At 41.6% G+C, this 24,281-nt stretch overlaps 3 protein-coding genes across 10 annotated transcripts; 2 read left to right on the top strand and 1 right to left on the bottom strand.

Annotated features, from left to right (window-relative positions):
- The first annotated feature begins 2,614 nt into the window (after window positions 1-2,614).
- LOC113961990 (heat shock factor-binding protein 1-like protein 1) lies at window positions 2,615-12,780 on the top strand. 3 transcript variants are annotated; one of them, XM_027672770.1, is made up of 4 exons: window positions 2,615-2,731; window positions 2,911-2,977; window positions 3,887-3,984; window positions 12,678-12,780. In XM_027672770.1, exons 1-4 carry the CDS (start codon window positions 2,681-2,683, stop codon window positions 12,756-12,758), a joined length of 297 nt encoding a protein of 98 aa, XP_027528571.1. In that variant the 5' UTR covers window positions 2,615-2,680; the 3' UTR covers window positions 12,759-12,780. The 3 variants fall into 3 exon arrangements, with proteins under 3 accessions (XP_027528571.1, XP_027528572.1, XP_027528573.1); XM_027672771.1 differs by lacking the exon at window positions 12,678-12,780 and adding an exon at window positions 7,093-7,371; XM_027672772.1 differs by lacking the exon at window positions 12,678-12,780 and adding an exon at window positions 4,799-4,967.
- Window positions 7,944-17,785, bottom strand: LOC113961988 (thioredoxin-like protein 4A). 3 transcript variants are annotated; one of them, XM_027672768.1, is made up of 4 exons: window positions 17,698-17,785; window positions 17,322-17,495; window positions 9,175-9,278; window positions 7,944-8,500 (listed from the first exon to the last, which is right to left on the bottom strand). In XM_027672768.1, exons 2-4 carry the CDS (start codon window positions 17,472-17,474, stop codon window positions 8,329-8,331), a joined length of 429 nt encoding a protein of 142 aa, XP_027528569.1. In that variant the 5' UTR covers window positions 17,475-17,495; window positions 17,698-17,785; the 3' UTR covers window positions 7,944-8,328. The 3 variants fall into 3 exon arrangements, with proteins under 3 accessions (XP_027528569.1, XP_027528567.1, XP_027528570.1); XM_027672766.1 differs by having other exon boundaries at window positions 17,686-17,778; XM_027672769.1 differs by lacking the exon at window positions 17,698-17,785 and adding an exon at window positions 15,936-16,013 and having other exon boundaries at window positions 17,322-17,436.
- On the top strand, window positions 17,749-24,275 carry LOC113961987 (putative 2-hydroxyacid dehydrogenase SE_1879). 4 transcript variants are annotated; one of them, XM_027672763.1, is made up of 5 exons: window positions 17,824-17,922; window positions 18,835-19,127; window positions 19,619-19,860; window positions 21,976-22,360; window positions 23,592-24,275. In XM_027672763.1, exons 3-5 carry the CDS (start codon window positions 19,666-19,668, stop codon window positions 23,765-23,767), a joined length of 756 nt encoding a protein of 251 aa, XP_027528564.1. In that variant the 5' UTR covers window positions 17,824-17,922; window positions 18,835-19,127; window positions 19,619-19,665; the 3' UTR covers window positions 23,768-24,275. The 4 variants fall into 4 exon arrangements, with proteins under 4 accessions (XP_027528566.1, XP_027528564.1, XP_027528565.1 ...); XM_027672764.1 differs by having other exon boundaries at window positions 18,835-19,075; XM_027672762.1 differs by having other exon boundaries at window positions 18,835-19,103; window positions 23,592-24,274.
- The last annotated feature ends 6 nt before the right edge of the window (window positions 24,276-24,281 follow it).

Consider the following 24,281-nt stretch of genomic DNA (forward strand, 5'->3'; position numbering starts at 1 on the left):
TATTGCTCCACACCACAGGCTTTTACAGCTGGCATCATATAGTAGTGGCATTGAACTTGGAGCTTAGGACTATAAATGTTTACACATGCTTTTATTTCCTATCCTGCTACCCTGACTTCTCGTTCCAGCAGTGGAGGGACTGGAATTTCCCTAGGAAAGAGCACGAGAAACATACTTTGGATACCATTTCAGTGCACACTGTAAAGAGTTCACAGCACAGCCCTGCGATTCTGAAATAGGATGGAAGCAGATGGCACCCCAGCCTCTAGGTCACCCTATTTTTTACTTTTACTTCATGTGCTTCATACCAAGAAGACATATTTAAACTGAAAGCAACTAAAGTCTAAGGTTTTTACTGAAAGAAAATAGCACAGAGCATATTTAGGCATGGAAAAAGAATTTCTGTTGTCAAATCTCTTTTGCTCCTTTCTCAACCCCCCTCAATACCTGTTTTTGTATTCATTGCCAAAATTAACTTGTTGTTATCCTTTTAGTAAATTAGGTATTCTTTACTAATTGCAGTACATACTCTTATGAGCACTGGTAGTACTGGTGGCTGACTGGTTCTCAGCTAACCCTTTGCTTTTGAAACAAAAAGGTTTTGTGCAGCTTCCCTTAGTCCATGGGTGCATGTCTAACACGGACTACTGCTTTTAAAATATATCTCATCTTACATTTCCAGATTTCAGACCCTGGAAATGTATGCAACAGCCCAACTCTGAACTACCAACCCTCTGAGGAGGGAGAGACAAGAGTACAGCAGAGCAAAACCAAGCACGCTAGTTCTGTTGTAAGTAAATTCATTGTTAAGCAGTCTGTTTGGCCCTGCCATTTGTTTCCTCTATTCTTAGGCTTTCTGAACTTTAGAACTTTTCCACAACCATTTTTAGCTTTACAGATACTTCCATTTTTATTTCATAAAGCCAGCTGTGCACTATTGGCCTAATTCAGCTCAAGATCTGAAGTAGGAGGGATATTCAAATCAGCCACCGAGCCCACAAAGTAAACGAACCAGACCTTTGGAGAAGGAAATGCATGGTGAAATATTTCCTTCAGTCTCTTTAACACTTTTAATTGCCCATCCTCCATTGCTGTGCCACCTGGATACTATATTGTTTTTGTTCTGACCCCACTGACCTGGCTCACAAAAACAAAAAGCTAGTTACCGAAAGCCTTTATAAAGTCATGCTTGTTTTCAGCTGAACTATAACCTGGCCATTGCTAAAATGTGGCCCTACAAGGATTTAGTGGAATTCCTGCAAATTGGTTGGTTGTATAAGGCTTGCTCCTTGGCATTTCCAGCTGGCTCTTTATCCCTGCAAGCGGGACTCTATAGCTTTGTTCAAGGTAACTGGACACAAGCAGATAGAGCCTCTTCGACTGCCTCTGGGGGAATATACTGCTGCCTAAGAGGGAAGCTTTTGTAGCTGTTCTGCAAGGAGGGAAAACCAGGAAGACTATGGCTGTTATCAGAAATAGAAATGCAAAAATACTACAGCTACTACCTAGCCCTAAGGGAAAGAAGATTTATTAGCAACGAATAAACAGGTAAGAAGCAACAACTGTTTCTCATTACTTATGCAACAGAACAAAAAAGCTATCTGGTTGCAGCTAGTGGCTACGTACAAAAGCAAAGCATATCTATATGCATAATATTGTTCAAATTGTTTTATCTAGAAGCTCGCTAGAGCAGTAATGCTGCTAGAACACTCAAGCTCTGCAAAACTTGCTTGATTTTTCTTTCGACAACAAGGCAAAGAGGAGAACCTATAAGAGTGGGAAGGGTGTAGAGAGAAAAAGCCACAATTATGGGAAGCACACAGCAATGCGGAGGTTGGCTTTAATGCCAGAACGTAACACACTCTCCCAAATGAGATGAGGAAGTTCAAGAAGAAAAACAATTAAGTTTATGAAGAAAGATTCTAAGTGGTAGGCTTACAGGAGATAATCTTTCCAGTAACTGAGGTCACTCCTAACTCAGAAGATTTTTGTGGATGAAGGCACATGTTTGGCATACTTATAAAGTAATCGACTAAGGAAATCTATTGCCCAACAGTGATATGCTCCTAAGCATATAAGCACAGTAAATTGAAAACCTCTTCATTTACATCAGGCAACAGAGTTCCAGCACTCAGGTCATCTGCATAAACAACAATACACCTCTGCAATAAATGCACCAGAAGATTTTTATGCTGTGCAGCCCAAAAGTGCAGGGATGACCTACATTCTGTAAGAGGTGATTTTTGCCGATGCCTTCGCTGTTGTCTCCTTCGACATTGGAGGAACTTCAAAGAACTTCAACCACCACGGTATTTTTACCGTATTTACTCCGTATTACAAGACTAGTTACACGGGGAAAAGGAAACAAACCTTATTAAAAAAACAAACAAACAAACAAAAAAACCCCACTAGACCTATGAAACCATAAAGCCTCTGCAGATTAAACCTCGGCATCCTTACTTGGTTATTGCCGTGCGGAATTCCAATCTCTTCGGCAAATACAGGAACGGTTATTTAAGGATTCCCCGCCTCTCCCCGGAGCGCCGCGGGGCTTTCCCCGCCCGCCTCTCCTGTGAGGCGGCGTCGGGCGGGACTGAGCGCTCGCTGCCCGCCCCGTCTTGTCCCGCCGTGCCCGGGGAGGCGGGCCGAGGGTCGCGGCTCGGAGCCGGGGGCGGAGGCGATGGCGGCGGAGGCCGCCGACCCGCGGAGAGCCGGAGACCTGCCGCAGCTGGTGAGCGGGGCCGGCTCTGGCTCTGGCGGGGAGCGGGGCCGAGCTGGGGCTGCCCTGGCTGGGGGTCGCGGCCTGGCCGTGGGTCTGCTCGTACGGCCGGGCGAGAGGGGCGGGCGGCCGGGCGGGGCCCCCCCTTCTCCCTTCGCTGTCTTTATTTCCACACACCCACCTCCCTGCAGGCGGAAAATCTGCTGTGTCGGCTGCAGGAGAATTTTCAGGCTCTGACGGAAAAGTTAACGCTGAGAAATATCCTCTTTGGAACGCGGGGTACTTCCACCGCTAGAAAGACTGCGGCTCCTGCAGCTGGGGTCCCGTATGGGGGGAGCTTTGCTTTTAACATCGGGTTGGGCTTCTTTCCTAAACATCAAATTAGCGTGTAATGATTGACATTGCTAAACACCTGTGATGTAAAAACAGCTGAATTGCCCCCCCCAAGCCCATTTATTTACCCCTTTTCTAAGGAAAAAAATCCCAAAAAAGGTTTTACAAGTAGCGAAGTAGTCTCTGTGCGGCAGTTGTTTCAAATAAGCATCAAATTATATGTAAAGATTCTGAAGGTACATTAAAAAAAACCCACAACCATCTTCAAAAATGCAACTCAAATTAGCCACGTGGTGTTGGTTTAAAAACAGCTGTTGGCCTCCTGAGGGTGGCAAGGCGAGCCCTCAGTAAGAGAAATTAAGACCTGAAGGGGCTCTGCGCTTTTTCATTTGATATACTTACAGAAACTACCTCTGCTTTCTGAAACTGCACATTTATTACATTTTTTCTGAAACTCGGCATTTCAGGAAGCAGCTGCTTTAGTGTAAGAGAAGAATAATGTTTTAGCAGCACTCGTATTCTGATTGTGTACGTTGATGGTATGGTATCACCTAAAATAGTTCCTCAGAAAGAAAACAGTCTTTTAGACAGAAAATACTCCACTCCTGGGTATACACAAAGGCTTTTGGTATTAGGAACTTGAGTGCTTGTCTGTTGCAAGAAAGTGGGATTGTCTTGTAACAATACAATCTTGAGCATACTTCATCGGGCATTAAACGTGGATAAGTAAGATGCTGAGGCATCTGAAAAAAAGGTGCTTGTTTTTCTTACAGAAAAAAACCCTGTAAAATTATGGAATTCTTATTTACAAATAAGTTATCTTTAACTTTTTACTGGAAGAAATGGGTGAGCGCATCAATGACCTTGAGAAGCATGTTGCTGACCTGATGACAGAGGCTGGGATAGAAGAGAACACTGATGAAGACTTGAGAGTAAAGAAACTTAATTAAGTGTTTCTGTATTTTATATATTTCCACTTAGTTTTGAATGATGGGCAAGAATTAGCATGAAAATAACGTTTACATATTTATCACACCGGCATTTACATAAATTCAAAAGTGTACTTTTTAAAAACATATTTAAAATTATCTTGGATTTCTGTTTGCCAAGAGCCGAAGAATGCTACCAGTTTTACAAAAGAAAAACTGCATCTTGCTGCGTCTGTTTCAGCTGAGTGCCATGTATGAGGGGGGTAGTGCAAACTAATCCCAAGTATGTAAATTGAGGTTGTACATTTGTAATGAAATGTGTGTGGCTTAAAGTGCTCCCGCCCACCATTCCTGTCCCTCAGGTATGCTAACCTAGCTGACTGAGGATTCCCAGTGGTATAAATTTATGTACATGTGCTTTTAAACCTGCTTCAGCTTCCCAGCATGGCTCAGAGCACACCTCTTACATGCACTCTTAGTATTTATGAGACAGCCTTGCTTCCCTGTTCTGTGGATGCAGGTGATGTTGTCTTCCTGTTGTTGCACACTTTCCTGATTCAAATTGAGACACATCAATTATTCTTGTGATTGAGACTGCTTACCCAGCAAAAGACAGAAACGTCTGTAAATATTCTGAAGTAATTTCGGCCTCTATTCATTGTGATGCCTTTTTTGTGATAAGCTATGAAATAATTTTCAGAAACACAGAAAGACAATCTACAAAGTTGTATTTAACTGTACAGAGATCTCCATATTTTCATGATGAATCACATTCATGAATAATTAAATAACCTACTTACTCACTGTTTCTTTGCAGCATTGAAAGGAGGATGTGTTCAAGAAACACAAAGGCAGAACAGCACTGCATTGACTCCAGGAGTTTACAATCAGTGTCACATTGACAAAAAATGTAAAGGGAAAACAAACATGTTTGCATCATGTCATGACAGAATCTCAATTTTTTTTTTTTTAAACTATTGCCCCAGGAAAAAAGGTAGAATGATGGGTTTACTTATCTAAATGTGGCACTGTATTTCCTGGAGCTGAAAAAGAACGGTTAGTTTCAGAGAAGGCAAACCCACTATTTTGGATAGAGAACTAAATCCTATATAGTGAACTTATCCAATCACAAATTTTTTCAATCTATAAAAATGTATTTCATTTATTTTAATAATATTAAAATAATAAGATTTCTTTGTTGCCTTTTTACCTTTAATGTTCCAGAATAACAAGATCCTTCTAGGACAAAAATTTTTATTTGCATGTGCCATCTTCTTGCTTCTTTAAATGTTTTACATCACAAAATGCACCTTAGTTGATGTTACTACAAAGGTGCCTCAGAGGTCAAATGAATATAAACCATTCTGCACTAAAAGAAATGGCAGTATTTGCACAGAGTACAGATGCTCAGTTGTTACTCTTTTCACAAGCCCACCCAAAGCCACACACCAATGCAGATAATATCACCCAGGTATGCAGATTGTGCCAATTTCAGTGCTTTAATGTTAGCTGTTTTAATGAAAGAGTTTATTTTATAAACTTTGAGGTAATGAGGAATTCTAGTTGTCAGATAATTCCTGAACACGACGTGGCAGAGTCAGAGAAAATAGGACATCTGCATTAATTTTAAGGTTGTTGTACACCAAAACATTGGCACTCTGCAGGAAAGATTTAGCTTGAAAGGTAATGGGAACCTTTTACCATAAATGCAGAAACTGAAGCATTGCCAGGTGAATACCTAATGAGGAATAAATGCATCTATTAGAGTCTTCATTAATATCAAGAAATCATTCCAATCAATGCTTTAGTCAGTGTAGACTTGCAAGTACTGTCACACTAGGGGGAAAGGCTGATGTGCTGGAGGACAGGCTGGAGAAATAAGCCATCAGGAACCTCATGAAGTTCAAAGGCAAGTGCCAAGCTGGGCTCTGGGACACAGCAGTTGTGAGGGGCTGGCTGGCACACTGCTTTGCAGGAAAGGAGTGGGGTCTAGGGGGTGACTGTGAGTCAGCGGGGTGCCCTGGCAGCAAAGGCTGCAGCCACTTGCTGGTCAGCATTAGCATAAACTGAGCCAGCTTATGAGGTCCTTCCCCTCATTCAGTTGCCATGAGATCACACCTACAGTATTGTGTCAATTTGGGGGCTCACCAGGTCAAGAAATCTATTGTGAGGGAAAGCCAAAAAAAAGCCATCAAGATATGGTGGAGTACAAAGCATACAAGGGTTTGAGAGAATTCTGGAATTAGTTCAGCCCTTAGAAAAAACGATGGTTTCCTGCTGCCAACAAGTACCCCCTGATCAAGCATGGGGAAAACTTAGAGGACTCCTGGAGGTGTTTTACACCAGAGAGTAATTTGAGACAAGCTGAAACACAGAAAATTCCAGCTAGATACAAGGAACATTTTTCTACTAGGAAGGTGCACTGACAGCAGAATAGGCCTTCCGGAAAGGCTGAGGATCTCCATCCTTAAAAGATCACAGAATCATCAGGGTTGGAAGAGACCTTCAAGATCATTTACTCCAAACAAGATACTTTACACTGAACACTGTCCTGGGCAACCTAACCAAGTGGGACCTACTATGACTCGAGTTTGGTGGTCCCTGCCAACATAAATGATTGCAGAATTACCACTGTTGTATTGGGTCTAGCTGAGATAGAGTTCATTTCCCCATAGCAGCCCTCACAGTGCTGAGCTTTGCAATGGTAGCCAGAAAGGTGTTGGTAACACACCAGTGGGTGTTACAGCATCAGCACTGTAACATTCCTTCCCCAATGGAGGGCAAGATCCTGGGAGGGGACATAAGTAGGTGAGCTGACCCACACTAACCAAAGGGATATTCTATACCATATGGCATCAGCTCAGTTATAAAGGCTAAGGAAAAGAAGAAGGGGGGGCATCCATTATTTTACAAATATTGCCTTTCAGAGCAACTGCTCCGCATGCTGAAGCCCTGCTTTCCAGAAAGTGGCTGAATACTTGCTAATAGGAACTAGAGAATACTTTTTTTTTTCCCCTCTTGGCTCACGTGCACACAAACTTTCACTTTTGCTTTACTAAACTGCCTTATCTCAACTTATGAGTTGTTTTTCATCTTGTTTTTTCTCCCTGGTTCAGCTGAGAAGGGGAGCGATAGAGTGGCTTAGTGGGCACCTGGCATCCAGCCAAAGGCAACCCACCACAACTGTAAACCAGATTAACTCCAGCGGGAATTAGGACCCTTGTGTTTTACTTCTGTGACTCATTCTAAATCCTCTAAAATACGTCTGATGGTAAAAAAGCATATTCTGCTTTGTCTTGTGACAAACTGGACCAAAAAGTACAGGTATCTCATTTCTGTGTAGGCTGGTTTGTTTTTTAATTAATCCTGTAAATATGCATGTATCATTTTACAAAACAAACTCCCACAGAACGCCAACTCCAGAAGTTGGCAGAAATGCAAATAGAAATTTCAAGAGTCATGCCACAGTGGAATCCAGTCCAAGTCTCCCAAGTATATATGCATTGTAGTATACCATTAGACAAACTGGAGATCGAGTGACAGAAAGCATGGCTCGTGACTTCTTCAACTGGTGGCTGTGCAGCCAGCTCCAGAACTGCCATTATGCTTTGGCTCTGCAGAATCTACTGAGTACTTTAAACTGCCTCCTGTGTGCACAACCACCATGTAAAAGGAGTCCGTCACCACAAGTCAGTTAAGCTGACAGGGGGTGGTTGTGTGCAAAGTCATGGAAGATGTTTTCTCTGAGTTTTGTCAAGTATTAATTATCTGATCTTTGCTAAATATTAATCACTGCACCTTAGAGTTTTATTCCCATTTTTAGTGGAAACATAACGCTAATATTCTACACAAGTAAATCCTGAGAAAAGTCATAAGCCTTCATCTTCCAGCATTATGGATTTGCATTGAATTACATCTGTGTTCATTCACAAATTTAATTAGCTGAAAAAAATTAAAGTGAATATGTGGAACTCTCACTTTATTCTTTTAAGAAAGCTATTGTTTTCCCAGATATTTTTGTAACAAAAACAGACAAAAACAGTCAAAATGTTTTTCTCCAAACAGGCTTTCTGTGTACAAAAATACATAATACCAAAAGGACAACAAAGAGGAAAGTCTTTAAAAAATAAAACCCCAAAATTCAGCTACAATATTACTGCAGTCAAGACAGTTACAGTCTTTGAGTCTTCTACTTTTCAAACAGAATTTAAACCTTTTAAATAATTCAAATTATGCTCAAAGTTCAAGGATTTGTAGGGTTTTTTCTTTTAATATACATATATGTACACACGCAATAATAAATTTAAGTGGATGTAGAGTTGAGAGAAAAGGCAGCCCAAAGAAACGTCAGTATCTGTATTTAGTGGAATAATCTTTTGGCGATACCACCAAACCTCGACCTTTGCGGGCTCCTCTATAAACAGTTTCTATAATGTCAATCATCTCTTGCTTATCTTCCATTGCCCAGTTTATCTTGTTGTTATTACCTGTACCCAAATCAATCATGATGTGTTTGTTCCTTTAAAGAGAAAGAAAAAAAACCTCAAAGTTAATATGGCATTATATTTCAGAAATAAACTAAAATGCTTTGTAGGATTCAAAAGAAGCCTTTATAACATAAACAGGCTTTCAAAATAAGGATCCAAGAGAGAGCATCCACTCCTGTCAGTCAAGCTCACATTTTACTGCCAATTTCTAAAGTATGAATAAGGACAGCAATCATGCCGGCAAAAATGGCTACTCAGTGCAATTATCCTTCAGCATATTCCTCATTGTTTGTATATTTCCTTCCCACTACTGTCTATCTCCAGAGAGACTTATACACTTGTCAGTAGGACATTTTATCTCATCACCATAGATGCCTTAGCTCAAAAAAAACCTTATTACTTTGGATTTATCTTTAAAGCAAATTTGACAAGCTTGACTGCCGTACTACTACAACATTCTGTACGTGTTCTGAGATTTAAAACTAAAAACCAGCTTTCACTAATCACTTATCACTAATTTGTACTCTTATCAAACACTGTTACTAGGCTAATTGAAAAGCAAGCCATTGTCCTATTTAATCAGTTGACTCTTTTGTAAAGCAATGAAAATATAAGCATCAGTATGCTAATGTACATTTAGAAATTATTTACTGAGACACTGAATTTGACAAACAAAAATGAGTTACATTCTAGAACCATCACGTACCTGAAGAAAAACATGACAGTACAAGGATCATACAACTCGTACATCTTGTTGAAGTCTGGTACTTCAGTGATATCCACAAGATAAATAACAGCAAAGTTTTTAACCTAAACAGAAGAAAAAGGAAATACAAAAGCAATATATATTACCAAACCTTTCATTATTTGTAGTACCGATTTAAACACATAAGCTTTCGTTATTGTAACAATTTTCTAAATTATTAAGTCATAAAATGACAATAAATAGCCTTGCTTTTATTTTTAACCACTACAACCAATTAACATGGGAAATATTTTTAAATATAGACAAGATGCTCATTTCACATCCAGTATCAAGTGGAAAGATACTATGCTAAATCAACATCCAGAGAAACAAATGCCCTTTATATAGAGCTGAGACCTCACAGTGACATGCACAGCTGTAAACACGTGGAATAACTGCTTTGTGCAAGCCAAGCTGACACATTTTGCCTCTGTCATCAGCTGCTTATAGACTTCAGAAAATTAATGATGTACAAAGCCCTGCTGCCTGCCTTCAAGCATTTTTCCCCCTCTATAACATCAAGACTCATAAAATATAACAAGACTCATTAAATTAAAATAAAACTGATCATGTAATAAAAAAACTGGTAGCTTTTTTTGAGAGGTGCAAAGCTAAAACAGGAGCTTAAAAGTGTAATTGCTAATGAAAAAAAGACCTTGATGAGAAACTATTTTCTGGGCAATTCTGGCAAAACCAGCTTTCATTTTGCAGAGTTACTCAGTTAAATGCACAAGAATCTCTCCCCTTTAATGCCATAGTTAATGCCTTCATTCCTGCAAGAAAACCACATCACATTTTTGTTTCCTAGGTGTAGCATATTTAACCTTAAGTGGAATTAGGGGAAGTTTTGGTTTCTAAGCTTAGCTCATATGTGTACAGTAGAAATTAATACACTCATACGCATTAAGTTATAAGTCAGCAGTCACCTAAATTACACAAACCTTTAACTGTAAGGTATATTATCAAATGTTCATGCATTATACCATGACTGCACAAGTGTGCCTCCCCATCCTTAATTACATGCTAACACAATTTTGGTCCTTCCCATTTGACTACACAGAATTACCAAGCTAGGGTTAAACACACATGGTCTAAGATCTATGACAAACTTACTGTTTGTGACAGTACTTCCCACTAGTTCATTTTCCTATCCAAAGTCTAGAAATGCAGTGATGAGTATAATATCTGCTTGATATAACAGTGTTTTAGTTCACAAAACAGGATTAGATTGTATGAGAAAAATATGACACGTTGTGTACCCTGTACTTAGACATCTTAGCAGGCACTTTACCTGCGGAAGTATGGGGATGTTTGTTTGCAAAAAAACACAGAAGCACATAGTAAATAAATTTTTATGGACTTCCGCTTCAAGACGGTTTCAAAATTATAAACAATAATCACACTTCAAAGATATAAGTATTGCCAGCAAAGAAAGTAAAATCTCTTCTGAAGTGAAACAGCATTTAAATAGTTTTTACTGTGCTTTTATGGAGCCAGTTGTAGTCCTAGGTTCAGTCAGTAATCTAATGAAAACGTCCATTTAAGCCACATTCTAAATTAGGCAAGGGGTAACGCCTTATTAACTCAAGTCAGTCATAATATCAAACCCTCTGAAGGGATCCTTCAAGCCCGTTTCAATTTTATATTTAAGGTTTCTAAGAAGCTTAATGGGATGTTCAGAGACATGACTGAAGTTACTCCCTGGTTTGCTTCAACGGGCAAAAGGCAGTTGTGGGTTTTTTGGTACTTTTTTAAAAAATAAAACACCTGAAGAGCTGTTTTCATTTTATCCTATCATTTCTTCTTCCACACTTCTGGATTTTTAGCATCAGCAGCACATCTTTGCCACACGGGGAAATTTCTACAACATATTCAGCAATTTTGACAAAGCAAACAATCTTTGAAAAATTATTTAATTTGGAGATTAGAAAATATTTTTTAGGTAAATCTAGCATTAGCAAAACATTCTTAAGACCTGTTTTGTTCACTGAAAGATTAGTCCAAGGAGATTTACATGTTGCACCAGACTACCATTACAAAAGCACTGTTAAACCAAAATTTTACTTCGAAGAACTGTGTACGCCAGATAGTACTACAACAAAGAACCTTTAAAGTTAGTTTTATATTATACACATTTAATTTAGTTGAGCTGTTGGAGAATCAGAAATGCTTGTCTATAGCAGTGAACATCAACAGTTTAAGATTTCATAAAAGAGAAACAGACTATCCAAGTCTTAAATAAGTTATTATATAAATCTTACTGAAAAGGACTGGATCACTCAAATCACATTTGCACAGGCTATGTCCAAGTTATCACCATAATCCAAATATCCAAGACATTAACTGAATCTTCCTTCTCTCCTACCTACTTTTATAGAAGTGAAACTGATGACAGTCGCCTGCTGAAAAGCTTGTATGAAGTCTAAAGCAGACCTTAAAGCTGGACTCTCAACTTTAGAAGTGGCTCCATTCTTTACCTCTCGCTTTCTTAATTACAAATCTGACAAGATTACCAAAATGACTTAACTTGCAAGCCCATTGAATAAGGGTGTGTTTTGTTGAGTTTGGACACTAGCTGCCAAGGTTGCCCGTGACACGGGCCTTGCACTCCAGTGCATGTAGCAGCAGGAGGTTGGGATTCAGGCCTAAGAAGGAACTAGATAAAAACATGGGCAAGAGGCTAAATATGGAGAGGGTGATGCAGAAGCGCTGCAGTGGCCACATCTACCATTTGGAGGCCATGCCAGGCTAGGCAAGCTTGTCACCAGGAGGCATTTATTTCAACACGAGACAAGCCCTGCAGAATTACTCAAATGCCTCTCTCTGCACAGTTTTGACAAGTTTTACAGCCTGAAGCAGCACTTACTGTCTCAGACACAATATTGGAGACAAGACAGGAGCAGTACACATCAGCATCTGAGCTGGCTTCACACACAGCCAGCTCTAATTCACAAAGCTTTAGCTTAGGCTTCAATTTAAGCAAAAGATATTGAAGTATTTATGGATTCAGGCTGGTATGGATGCAGGAGTTGATCCATACTTGAGCTACTAAGCATGTGGAGACAAATAAGGTTAACCGCTCCCTGTTGGGACTTGAATCCATTGCTCAGAGTTGTCAGTTCAAAAACTACATTCCTATACAGAACAAGCTTTGCTGTCCTGTCAAGGCAGTGGTTGCTAACAAGTTTTCTTTCTGACTTATGTTGTGACTGAAGATACGGTATGGAGACCTCAGAACAAGAATTAAATACAACTCTGAGCAAGCAAACCACAATAAATAAAAGCAGTTGCAGTTGTAACAATGAAGACTACACTGAGGTTGTTAATGTAAACCAAAATTTTACTGTACAGACAATATGCAAAAAACCTTGTGGTATTTTAGAAGTTGAACATGTAATAACACAATTTTATTCTGAAAGTACTTAACCTCATAACATACACTAAATATAGTAAATTTTTTACAGTTAAGTCTGCTACTTTCTGAAACAAACAAAACCAGAACTCTAGCGAGAGACCTCCTTTTGGACACCACCACCGACACCTGAAGATAAAAGCATTTTCAGCAGTGAAAAAGAGACAGGTACTAACTATGTCTGACACTCTGACCTCCTTTATCTGTTTTTTCAATTCAAAACTTTGTCTTTCCAGGCCATTGTAGCTGCTGTTCATGGGGACAGGACAGAGTAGGAAACTAAGAGTGGTAAACTAAGTCAGAGTGGGAAACTAAGTCAAACAGCAATATAGATTTAAAATTTTATTACTTGCTTTCAAGGGTTGGGGTTCAGTTTTGCTGGTTGGGGTTTTTTCTCCCCCTAGTTAAAGTAGCTTCATAGATCAGTCTACATTACTCATCATCATGGCTAGGCTTTGCAAACGAAGATTTAAGAAGGACTCTACCCATGCTTGCTGCAAATGCGCTGATGGCTAAAAAGGCCAATGCAAGACAGACAAGTCCAGTTGCAAAAGGCACAGTGGAAAGTCTCCTTAGGCAGTATTGGCAAGACACGGTTCTTTCTGCATTGACTTTTCTCTTCAAGAATGATTCTGCGTGTGTTCTCAAAAGAAGCAGCAGTGTTATGAATAGTGTGTCTCCATGTCTCCTGATTGGAGGCCAGAGTAGACCAATGATGATGATCAATATGGCCAAAGCTGAGATATTGTTTCAAGGAGTCCTTCTATCTCCTCTTCGGGGCTCCTCTCTTGTGGCAGCCAGTGGCAAGTTCACCATAGAGCACAATCTTAGGGAGGCAGTGGTCCTCCATCCTGGAGACGTGTCCTGCCCAACGCAGCTGTGTTCTCAGCAACATGGCCTCAATACTCATAACCACTGCCTGTCCAAGAACAGACACGTTAGTCACGTAATCAGTCCAGTGAATGTTTAGGATTGTAAGGAGGCAGCGTTGATGGAAGCATTACAAGAGTCACAGGTTGTGGCAGTAAATTATCCACAATTCAGACCCATATAAAAGAGTAGACAGCTAACCTGTTGTCTATCTCTCTGTCAATCTTACCATCCGAGGAGATGATGCTTCCCAGATAATTAAACTGCTGGACTGACTTGAGCTCTGATTTGCCAATGATGATATGGGGATGATGGAAAACTTCCTGAGGTGCAGGTTGGGAGAAAACTTCTGTCTTCTTCAAGCTGACTTCCAGTCCAAAAAGCTCAGCAGCCTCTGCAAAGCAGGATGTTAAACGCTGCAGAGCTGCTTCTGTGTGGGCAACGAGAGCAGCATCATCAGCAAAAAGCAGCTCACGGACAAGATGATTTAAAGTCTTCAGTCGCCTTAGGTTGAGTAGGCTTCCATCGGTACAATATCGAATGTAGATACTGTTTTCTTCATCGAGGTCTGCTGTGGCCCTTTGGAGCATCATGCTGAAGAAGACTGTGAATAGAGTTGGTGCAAGAACGCAACCTTGTTTCACACCATTGGTTATTAGAAAGGGCTCAGAAAGTGCATTGCCATACCTGACTTGGCCGTGCTGATCCTCAAGAAGCAAAATGATCATTTTGAGGAACTTGGGGACATTACTCAACACACATATAGAAAAAACAAAAGTACATTATTGCCTAGCCGCAGTTACAGGCTATTTTAATACTTCACAGAACTGTATCTGCTTGGGGACTACTATTAAATATTTAAACTGAATGGCTCAAGACTATACAGCAGAGGAATCTATAGGACCTTTAACATCAGGTACAGGTTCTGTATCCTATCTTGCTGAAGACCACACACTTTGCTCGTACACAGGAAACACAGATGTAGGAAAAATCATATGCCAGTATCATCTGTCCTCTGAAGTTCTCCCTCCTGACTTTCTTCAATAATTATATCATTCTAAAAAAAAAATTTATGCATTCCTACAACATGAGATTGACATGGAAATGATTAATGACTGGGATGAACAGCAAAAATCATTAAGTTTTCTGAAATTTCTGTCAGAGGTAAGTAATACTCTTCTTCTTTTTTTGGTTAAGATTTAAGCTGCCCTTGCGAAGCAAACCTTACGTCCCAAACTGCATACAGCAAATATCTCAGAAAAACTGACACAAGATTCCATCTTTTCATCTTCCTAACCAGTTTCCAGACAATGTTTTTTTCTGTTTACATATTTTATGGACAAGGGACTCACAGGGAAAAAATACAGGAACTGAGACTAGCTTTTGCAACATATCATTCAAGTTGAAGGCAACTAGCAGACTAGCATTACTGAACTCAACAGAGTAGGTACAAACTTAAAAGTCTGTATTGAATTTTTTTTCTTGCTAATTATGCTGTAAGTTTAGGTGATAAATTGCTAGGGGAAAAGAGAAAGGCTTTATACTGCCAAAAGCAATACTTACAGCTAATAATTTTGAAAACTACAGACATCAGTAAATGGATTAGCCTTGCTCAACTTTAATTACAAAATCACCGGTAACTACAATACCAATACGCTTTTTTTATAGCTCCCTCTTTCCCTGCCCCACATTGTTTTCCTCTCTCACTTTCCATGTAACCTTAGCAGAAATGCAGAGGCACAATTAATGTCTGAGGAAAAGCCACAGCTTCTCACACTTCTGATTATGGTTAAATAAATGCTCAACATTTGAACAATCCTCCCTAAACCCACACTGACCCAATAAAACAGTTATCTGATTTACAGTATTCAGTCATAGATAAATCATGGTTTATCATTTAAACAAGGGGTATTAATTTAGCAAACAAAGCCCTGTATTTCAGGGGATGGGTTTTTATAACTGTGAGTTTCCTTTAAAGAAAAAAAAAAGTATATTTTGAAAAAAGGTGTTCAAGAGGAAACTTGTGGAACTCAATTCATACATGTTTGCTTGAAATCCTGAAGAGGCAAAAAATCTAACATCTTACAATTATTGTTTGTTTTGACATTCAGTGAAACCTTGCTTCTTTTTCAGGTAACACTGGGGGGAAAAACAGTCAACTGCAAGTGTAGTACATTTCAGTGAATATTAACCTACTTTGTATTTTCATACAGCATTCTAGTTTCCTCCTCCCCAAAAGGATTCCCGTTTTCCTATCATGAAGTACAGATAAATATTACTGCTACCCAAAAATATGCTGCACTCTAAAAGAATAATACACCATGGTAACAAATGTAAAATATGACTACATTGTCTTTGAACGTCTACTGCAATTACAGCACGTTAACATTCTGAATTATTCTCCAGCATAAACACCTGTACAATTGGAACTTTTACTCACTCTTTAAAACAGCAGAGATCCAAACATGGCTTGTAAGCAAGAGGATGAGGAAGGATCTCCCCCTTTAATTTGCCATTTCTGCAGAGGGAGATTTTTAAATAAGAAGTTACATTGTTCTTTCTTCCCCCAGTCACCCCTAACTGCCAGCATGTCTGCCAAATTGCCAAGCATCCTGCCACAAGTCCATACTAACAGTATCTGAGCATAAGACACTCCCACCACACTGAACACAAAACAACTAAAGCAAAACATGTCACAACTCCTTTCTGTATTCTATTATGTCTTAACACATGGCTGGAGGTATAGATCTTTCATTGTGGGGATTTTCAAGACACAAGTTAATTTATTTAAAAATAACATCAGAAGACAATGGAGTACACTACAAAAAGAATACCATATCAAGCTATGCAACATGCCTAGAATTTTATATGAAGGCAGCAAAGTTGTGGATGCCCCATGCCTAGAAGTGTTCAAGGCCAGGTTGGATGGAGGCCTGAGCAACCTGGTCTAGTGGAAAGTGTCCCTGCCCAGGGCAGGGAGGTTGGAACAAGATCTTTAAGGTCCCTTCCAACCCAAACCATTCCATGATTTCTATGATAGCTGACATCTTTTCCTACCCAAGTTACCATTTATGGGTCAGATTATTTTGCTCCTTTTTTTCATGTGGTTCAGTTATAGAGTTATCAATTTTCTACATCTATCACTATGCAAAACCTTTAGCAAATATATGAAAAGGTAACTTATAGCTGATTGTGTATTTTAACAGCCTAATTTTTCTTCAATATCTTTCTTAAGTAAGCAACCAGCTGTCAGCAAGCATTCAGTTTCCATGTGAAAACAGCTTTAGAGTTTGGCTCCCAAAATTTAATTCACTCCATGCAACTCAGTGGAATGCTATCTGTCTCCACAAATATCACTGACAGATTAATCAGAATAATAACACTGACAAATTAATCAACACTATCCTGTACAGTTTAGCACTTCACCATTTTTAAGAGCCAAAATAAAAGTAACTTTCCAAGTTATTCAAATGGAAACCTGAAGCTGCTATATATTTTCATTGCAAGTGAGAGTGCTGCCTTACCTAGAGCCACAGCCCTACCATCGAGCACCTGTTCTTGCTTGAATGCTGTCGTTCATTCAATGATGGGTTATTAAAAGGCAGCGATCTTGATTTCAGAACTCTTGTCACCCCATTAAATACTGCAAACATCAGGGCAGTCAGTGACTTTAGGAGACACTCATGAAAGCAAAACAAACAGCTTTCCCGCTGCCTCCTAAAGCTGGAATACCTTTCCAGAACCCGAGTTATATACAATCTGCCCCGGGCTTCGAGCAAGCCATGGGGAACGCTGAACGCAGAAGGCGCAGAAAGCTCCGCTTTACCTTCTCGGCGATGCTGTACAGGACCTCGTCCATCTTCATGCACGTCGGGTCCCAGTCGTGCCCGAAGCGGATGACCACGACCCGGTCCTCCTCCGACAGGATGGCCTGGTCCACCTGCCACCCGTTGTGCAAGTGCGGCAGCATGTACGACATCCTGGCGGGCGGATGGCGAGCCTGTGGGACGACAGGAATGCCCCGGCTGCTGACAGCCCGTCCTGGTTCCCGCCGCACCCACAGCCCCCGGACCGACCACCCCCACACCCTCATGGCGCCACCTCGCCGGGCCCTGCGGCAGCAAGGAGTTCCCCCTGCCCCGCCCCATCCATCTCTCCATCCATCCCGCCGCGCCCCGTCCCCAGCGCACCCCGCGGGCGTCCTTTCCTCGGAGATACGGGTAGCGGGAAGCGCCGGGACGGGTCGGGACGGGAAGCGGAAATGAGGGATGGGTACGGCGCAGGCACACACACGCTTCCGCCCCGCCGGAGGGCGGGACTTCCCCCTTCCCGAAGTGGCAGGGGGCCCAGCTGCCCGAGGAGCCCGGTATCCAACCGGGTGGTGCTGCCTGTCTGCTGGCCAGGGCCTCGGGCATCGCCCCTCGCAGGTGCGATGTGGAGCCGTGCCATGGGGATCGGTGCGGCCGGCCCGAACAGTGCTGCTGGGTGGCACAGGGAGGATGGAATGGGGATCATCAAAGCCCAAACCTCCGTGTCTCTGCTGCTGGCCACTGTACGATGTTAATAAACTCCCTGTGTCTCCATGGGATTTGATCAAGGAGATATGCCCAGAGAAGCTGTGGATGCCCCAGCCCTGGAAGTGTTCAAGGTCAAGTTAGATGGGACTCTGAGCAATCTGGTCTAGTGGCAGGTGTCCAAAGCCGGGGCTTTGGGATTAGATGATCTTTAAGGTCCCTTCCTTCCAACCGAAACCATTCTATGATTCTGTTATACTGCAACAGAGAGAGCAGCTGCATGCATCTCCTGGTTATGGAAGACTTCTCTCAGTGTGTTAACTCACTGGAATGAAAATTTTCATGCACTCACCTCTGATGTACACACACTACACACAGAACCGCCCCCAGCCGCGGCAGTTGGACTGCCCAGCCCCTGGCAGATTCACCCTTGCGTACCTTTTTTGCTCTCCCATCTGTCTTGCAATCAAAATGCCAGTACATGAGCACACTGGATAAGTGTTCCAGTGGAAGTGATCAGCTGTGAAACCAGCACGTTTCAGCATTAGCTTTCAGAATCGAGCTGGCCATTGGGATAGGGCATCCCAGGCCACTCTGTTTGCTTCCTGAGAGGCATTAGATCTTATTCTACACTGCACACTTCTTTAAAAGCTTAGCTTGCAGCAAACAGGGTGAAAACCACAGTTTCCACTATAAAAAAACCAGTACGAGCTTGAGCTTGGGCTATGGGGACCAATGTGAATCTGTACCAAATAACTTTGCCCCAGAATTCCAGAGCTCTCAAAAAACTATCAAAGTCCTCCTTTGGCTTTATCGCATTTCTAGGAAGTCCAGCGCCGGGGGCGGGAGAGGAGACGAAAGGCAGCCTGGTCTGATTGCAGACAAGCAGAGGCACCGGCGGGCGGTCTCCTCGTGCCGGAACTTCCTTGGAAGCCGCCAGCTCCCGGATCGGCGGTGGTCGGGCCGGGCAGGGCAGGGTTAAGCGAGCGAGGCTGAGTGTGCCCGCCGGGAGCAGGAGCTGTGAGCTCTCCGCTCTTCCAGCTACCGCAGGATCGAGCTGTGAAAGGCACGTCGTAAGAAAGAAACCATCCCTGGTTAGTGCTTTGGTTGTTGTTCAGGTAATTAGTCACCTTCTTTAGAGAAGTTAGTGGGAGGAATTTATCCTGGATAACGCATGCTGTTAACTTTAATTGAAAACAGAGCTAGGAAAAATCATGTAGGTTTGTTTTGCTGTGATTTGGTGAAGTCCAAAGTCATACAGCAGTGCCAGCCAAGAAATCTTCAAGTAAGGAGTGACTCAAGCTCCACAGATGAAGGCCAGCTTCAGTTAGCACTGAAATGAATACTTTAATGCAGTACTGTTTGTTTGCCCAGTTGTCTCAAGCTAAGTAATATTTTCAAAATTTTCTCTGCAATGCCAGGACCAGAACTTAGTTCATTTGCATTATATCACAGTGTTACAAATGATTAGGATTCCTTACAAACATAGAAGCATATAGTCTTACGTAAATACAAAATATGAGGAGAGACAGCTTAAAAAAAAAAAAAGGGTGTTAGTGGTACTGCACATGATACTAGTGCAAAACCAAAATTGTCATATCCTTGACAGGTGTTATATTTAGCACACTGGACAAGACATCTGATAACTGAATAATTATGTTCATGAGCAAGGCATTCAATCTGTTGAAACCGATTCCATTGATGTCTGGCCAGTCAAATTTGGCTCATAAATTTTTTCATCAACTTGTTGCTTCTCATGGACATCGCTGTTACAGAAGTGTGATTTACAAACAGAGGTACAGAACATGCCCATGTAGTGCTGGAAGACGAACAATAAGTGCTGAGACCAAGGTTGGTATCTGGAGAGCCCCCTTTCTTCTGCAAGGTTCCTTTAAGTGTTTTTAGTTTACTGCTATCAGTATAATTTTTTAAGATTGTACCCAGTATTAGCAGAACATCAGTTCTTGAATCAGTGCTGCAGCCTATTAATGGTTCACATGCACATCAAACACAGCTGAAATGGTGGTGAACTGAGCATACCCACAGTAATGAAAAGATTACATGCAGCCAGCCTGTTTCTAGTGCACTGGCTATTTGTTTAAAGCTAGTGGCTTCCTCCTGGATCGCCTTTCTGCTTGTGCAGTGTAGGAAGTGCTTCTAAAATGAATGCAGTTCTGACTCTACCCTTCATGGAGGAGGAAGTGGTGATGAAAGCAAATGGTGTAAAACAGCACTGTCTTACTGGCATCTGCCAGTCAGTTGATGGTATCTGATGCCCAGTTTTCCACCGCTGTTAACAGCATAGAGGTTAATTGCCGTCTGGTCTGAGTAAATTACTGCAGGTGCATCAGGTTTTGATCAAAAAGCCGGACAATGCTGTCACAATATGACATCAACTCTTGTCTTTTATTCTATGTCATTCATTCTGGAGGGTGAATCTAGTTTATCCTTCTAAGGTCATGTTGTGTGATACTCTCAGAAATATAGACTACATCTGTGAAAATTTGAATTTTCACAACCATATGGGGCTAACAACCTAAGTTTCCATAAAATAGATGAGATATATTTCAGAACATGGTTTTCCTTTGCAATTTGGTTGCACAATTCATCTCGTTGACTTGTTTGCTGCTGTTCAGAACCAGGTAGTATTATCAGAGACATTGTTTATGGTGAATTGCAGACCTGTCCTGACATGGAGATGCCTTCAAGCCCATGTACAGCAGCAAACTGGAACTGAGGAAGAAATGCAGGTCAAGGCCAGGATAAAGCAGCATTATTGGTGTTGAGATTGTAAGCATTTAATAGTTGTGGTTGGGATAATTCTGAGTTTGCTCAGGACAAGGGTAAATATGGTTGACAAAAACTTCCAATCTACACTGACACCTTTTTGTCACAGGTTTGAATTCTGGTTACTTGCAGAAGGTTTTTGTGAAAGGACTGAAGCAGCAGGACATCTCTGCCCAGTACTGTGTGCCCAGAATAAATCAGCATACTGCTGGGGAAAATTGTTCTGATTCAGTTAGCACAACATCAGGCTTTCTGCACCCAAGCATAGGACATAGTATGAGATAGAGACTGAACGTCAGTGGAGCACAGCAAGCAGAATTGTAGGAAATTAGGCACAACTATTGTTAAGATATGCAGCAAATCTTCAACTACCATTTTTATCAATAAGGGCTGCCTCTAATTAGACATTTGGTTATCTGTGGAGCTGGTATCATTGCAGAATTCAGTACATTTGCAGGAGTGTGGTAGAGAGGACTAGGCTCAGAAATGTCTGGGCAGGAGAAAGTTCTAGTATGAAGGACTGTGTTGTTGGTGGGAAGTACATTATCACCTCTAGTGCTCTTCCCCACTGGTTCAGCATATAGGCATGGGTGTGCTAAGTTTTGCACAAGTTCAGGTACAGGTCTGGATGTTTAAAACACTGAAGGGAAGCAGTCTAGCAGCTGTCTAAGGATGGCCCTTCATCATGCAGGTTTGTTAGAGCCATACCATTCTTGACAGATGTTTGTCAGACCCATCTGGGGCTCAGTGCCACCCTACACTACCTGCAGCTTCATCAACCATTAGCCAATAGGCAAGAAACTGTGAGCAGCCTCTGTTTCATACCGCTGTTTATAGAAATGCATTGGTAAGTAAGGTTGAAAAGCTACCAGATTTGTATGAAATCAGTATTGATTCAGAACTAAAATGAAACTATTTGCAAATAACATTTTGTAGAACTGGATTTTGATATAAGAGTGCGGGTATTCCTTGATGTTGTAGTCTAAATCAGCATTTGGGAAAAGTACTGGGAAATTGTCTAATGCACCACATTAGTACCAAGTGACTGTGGATTAAAAGCAGTATTGAGTTCCATCAGTTCCTGTTTTACAGATGTGAATTTAAATGATCACTATCTCATTGCACCTTTAAGGGTGTTTTCCTGAACAAAGGAGTATCTCTTCTATTCCACTGTTGCAGGTCATGGCAAAAGAAGAGTTGCCAGGCGTTCTGATTCTGGATATAGGAGGAACTCAAGGTGTGCTAGAAAACCTTGCAGCACTTTTGAAGAAACACTTTCACCTTATCACCATGAAGGAATTTCTTGAAAACAAAGAAGAAATGAGCAAAAAAATCCAATCTGTTTTCGTGTTTGAGTGCAGGCCAACTATTGACCGGGAGCTTCTAGAAAGCCTGCCTAATTTAAAGGTAATTGGAAATTCTGGAGTTGGAGTCGATCACTTAGACTTGAAAATGATCTCTAGCTTTGGAGTAAAAGTGACCAACACCCCCCACGCCGTGGCGGACCCAACAGCAGACATAGGAATGGCCTTGATGCTAGCCTCTGCCAGAAGACTAGTAGAAGGTAATGTTTTAAATTTTCCTGGATCTAGCTACTTCTTTGGCATATCTCACTTTTGCTATGATTCAGATGATCTGTCTAAATTAATATTTGGGATGCTTTTACAGGGATAAATTTTTGGAGGCCTCAGTTTTCAGAGGCATCTGCTTTTCGTGTGTCCATCTTCTTTTTAAGGCAACTGTGACTAGAGTAAGGCCTTTGTCTAAATTATGCACTTTGAAGTCACTTGTGATATCCTGTTTGGAATAATGCCTGGGGATTAATTCTCCTCTGGCTGTTCACTGGGTGGGTTGTTTATAGCTGTAAAAAATGATACTCCAAATGGAGTGTCACCACTTTCCATTTCCCCTTGAAAGAAGTGTTAGGAGCTATAGTAAGGTACAAAACATAAATGGCCATATCCCCATCTCTAGACTGGTAATTAGTGTAACTCCTTTTTTTTCCTGCTTCTGTGATGAGTTTATCTAAACCAGTGGGTTGTATTTGCTGAAGAGCATCAGCATTATGATTGAAATAGGTGATAATCCTTTTGACAAAGTTATTTCACGCTGTACCACCACCATTAGTCTCCTTTCCCCACAAGGGTTTTTTCTCCACATGTCCTTGCTACACAATGCCTTTTTGAGAAAGGAAGATGTCAGTAGAGACTATCACAAGAAGCTGCCTCTGTCTTCAGGGACTCAGTCTTATTGTCACTGCTGCTCCACCCTTGAGCATGAAATAGCATCTTTCCCGGTGATGTTTTCTCACTATTGTATCTTGTTGAACTTCAAGTTCTGTGTACAAAAGCTCACAGAGATCCTTGGCTGAGCTGGAATGTGCAACCTTCACCCTCACTCAAGCAGTGAGTCTGCTTTGGGTTGTGATCCAGGAGAGAAATGCTGAGATTTACCCCAAATAAAAAAAAGTGAAATCAATGCTTGCAGGGTGGTAAGTGTTAAAGAAGCTATTTTTGAACTTCCAAGAAAATGCACCGGCCATGGAAGAGGTACTTCCCTGAGGAGCCATTCCTCCTAGCACAATACCCAGTCAGGACCCTGCTGTGTTACTGACTCCAGCCCTGGCTGCAGGGATTGGCACCATCCAGGCCCTTCTATGAACTGGTCAAAATTAGCCAGGATATTTTGTAGGGGTGCTCCAGAGCCTCACTGCTGTGATGGTGACAAACTTTTTCTGTCCCCCAGACCTACTTTTATTGCTGATTTGTACCCATTCAGCATGTACTTACATTCAGGCTGCCAGATTGCGGTTTCTCCAGACACGAAGCATTTTGCTGTTGACTGGCTGGGAGTGGAAGTAACCAGAGCGACGCTTGGGATCATCGGGATGGGCAGCATTGGGTACAAAGTGGCTCAGAGAGCCAGAGCCTTCAACATGAGGATCCTGTACCATAACAGAAACCGGAGGTAAAAACATGTGGTTTCTGCGTGTAATTATTCAGGGGGCAATGACGGAAGCCACAGCTCTACTTGTGTCCCTGGTCTTCCTATGCACTTGTGACAGCTGTAAGCGGCATGAGAAGCACCAGCGTGCTGCCACTTCCTCACTTTGGTTCCCTCCATGCCTCCTGCACTCACTCTGCCCAAGTTTGGAACTAGCAGTTTGGAACAAGGGCTGTGTACCCTTTCTGAAGATGTTGTCCAAGCAAACCAGGCCTCGTGCCCTTGTGGTGTCCCCTGTCCTTTCACACTCTTCTTCAGGCTTCTGGCAGCATTCCTGTTCCACCCAACCAGACAGTCTCCTCAGCCTAGCCTGATCACTCATCACACCAGCACAAATGACAAAGGTCTTATTTTCTCATAGATTTGTAGTTTCCTTTCTTTCACATTTCACTTCCTCTTCATTTCTTTTCAACCACAAGTCCTAACTCACATGTCAGGCAAGGAAAGACTCCACAGGGATTGGCATGGACACAGAAGAGAAG

The sequence above is a fragment of the Neopelma chrysocephalum genome, unplaced genomic scaffold (assembly GCF_003984885.1).
Source record: "Neopelma chrysocephalum unplaced genomic scaffold, ASM398488v2 Primary Assembly neopelma1_97835, whole genome shotgun sequence".
Classification (NCBI taxonomy): domain Eukaryota; kingdom Metazoa; phylum Chordata; class Aves; order Passeriformes; family Pipridae; genus Neopelma; species Neopelma chrysocephalum.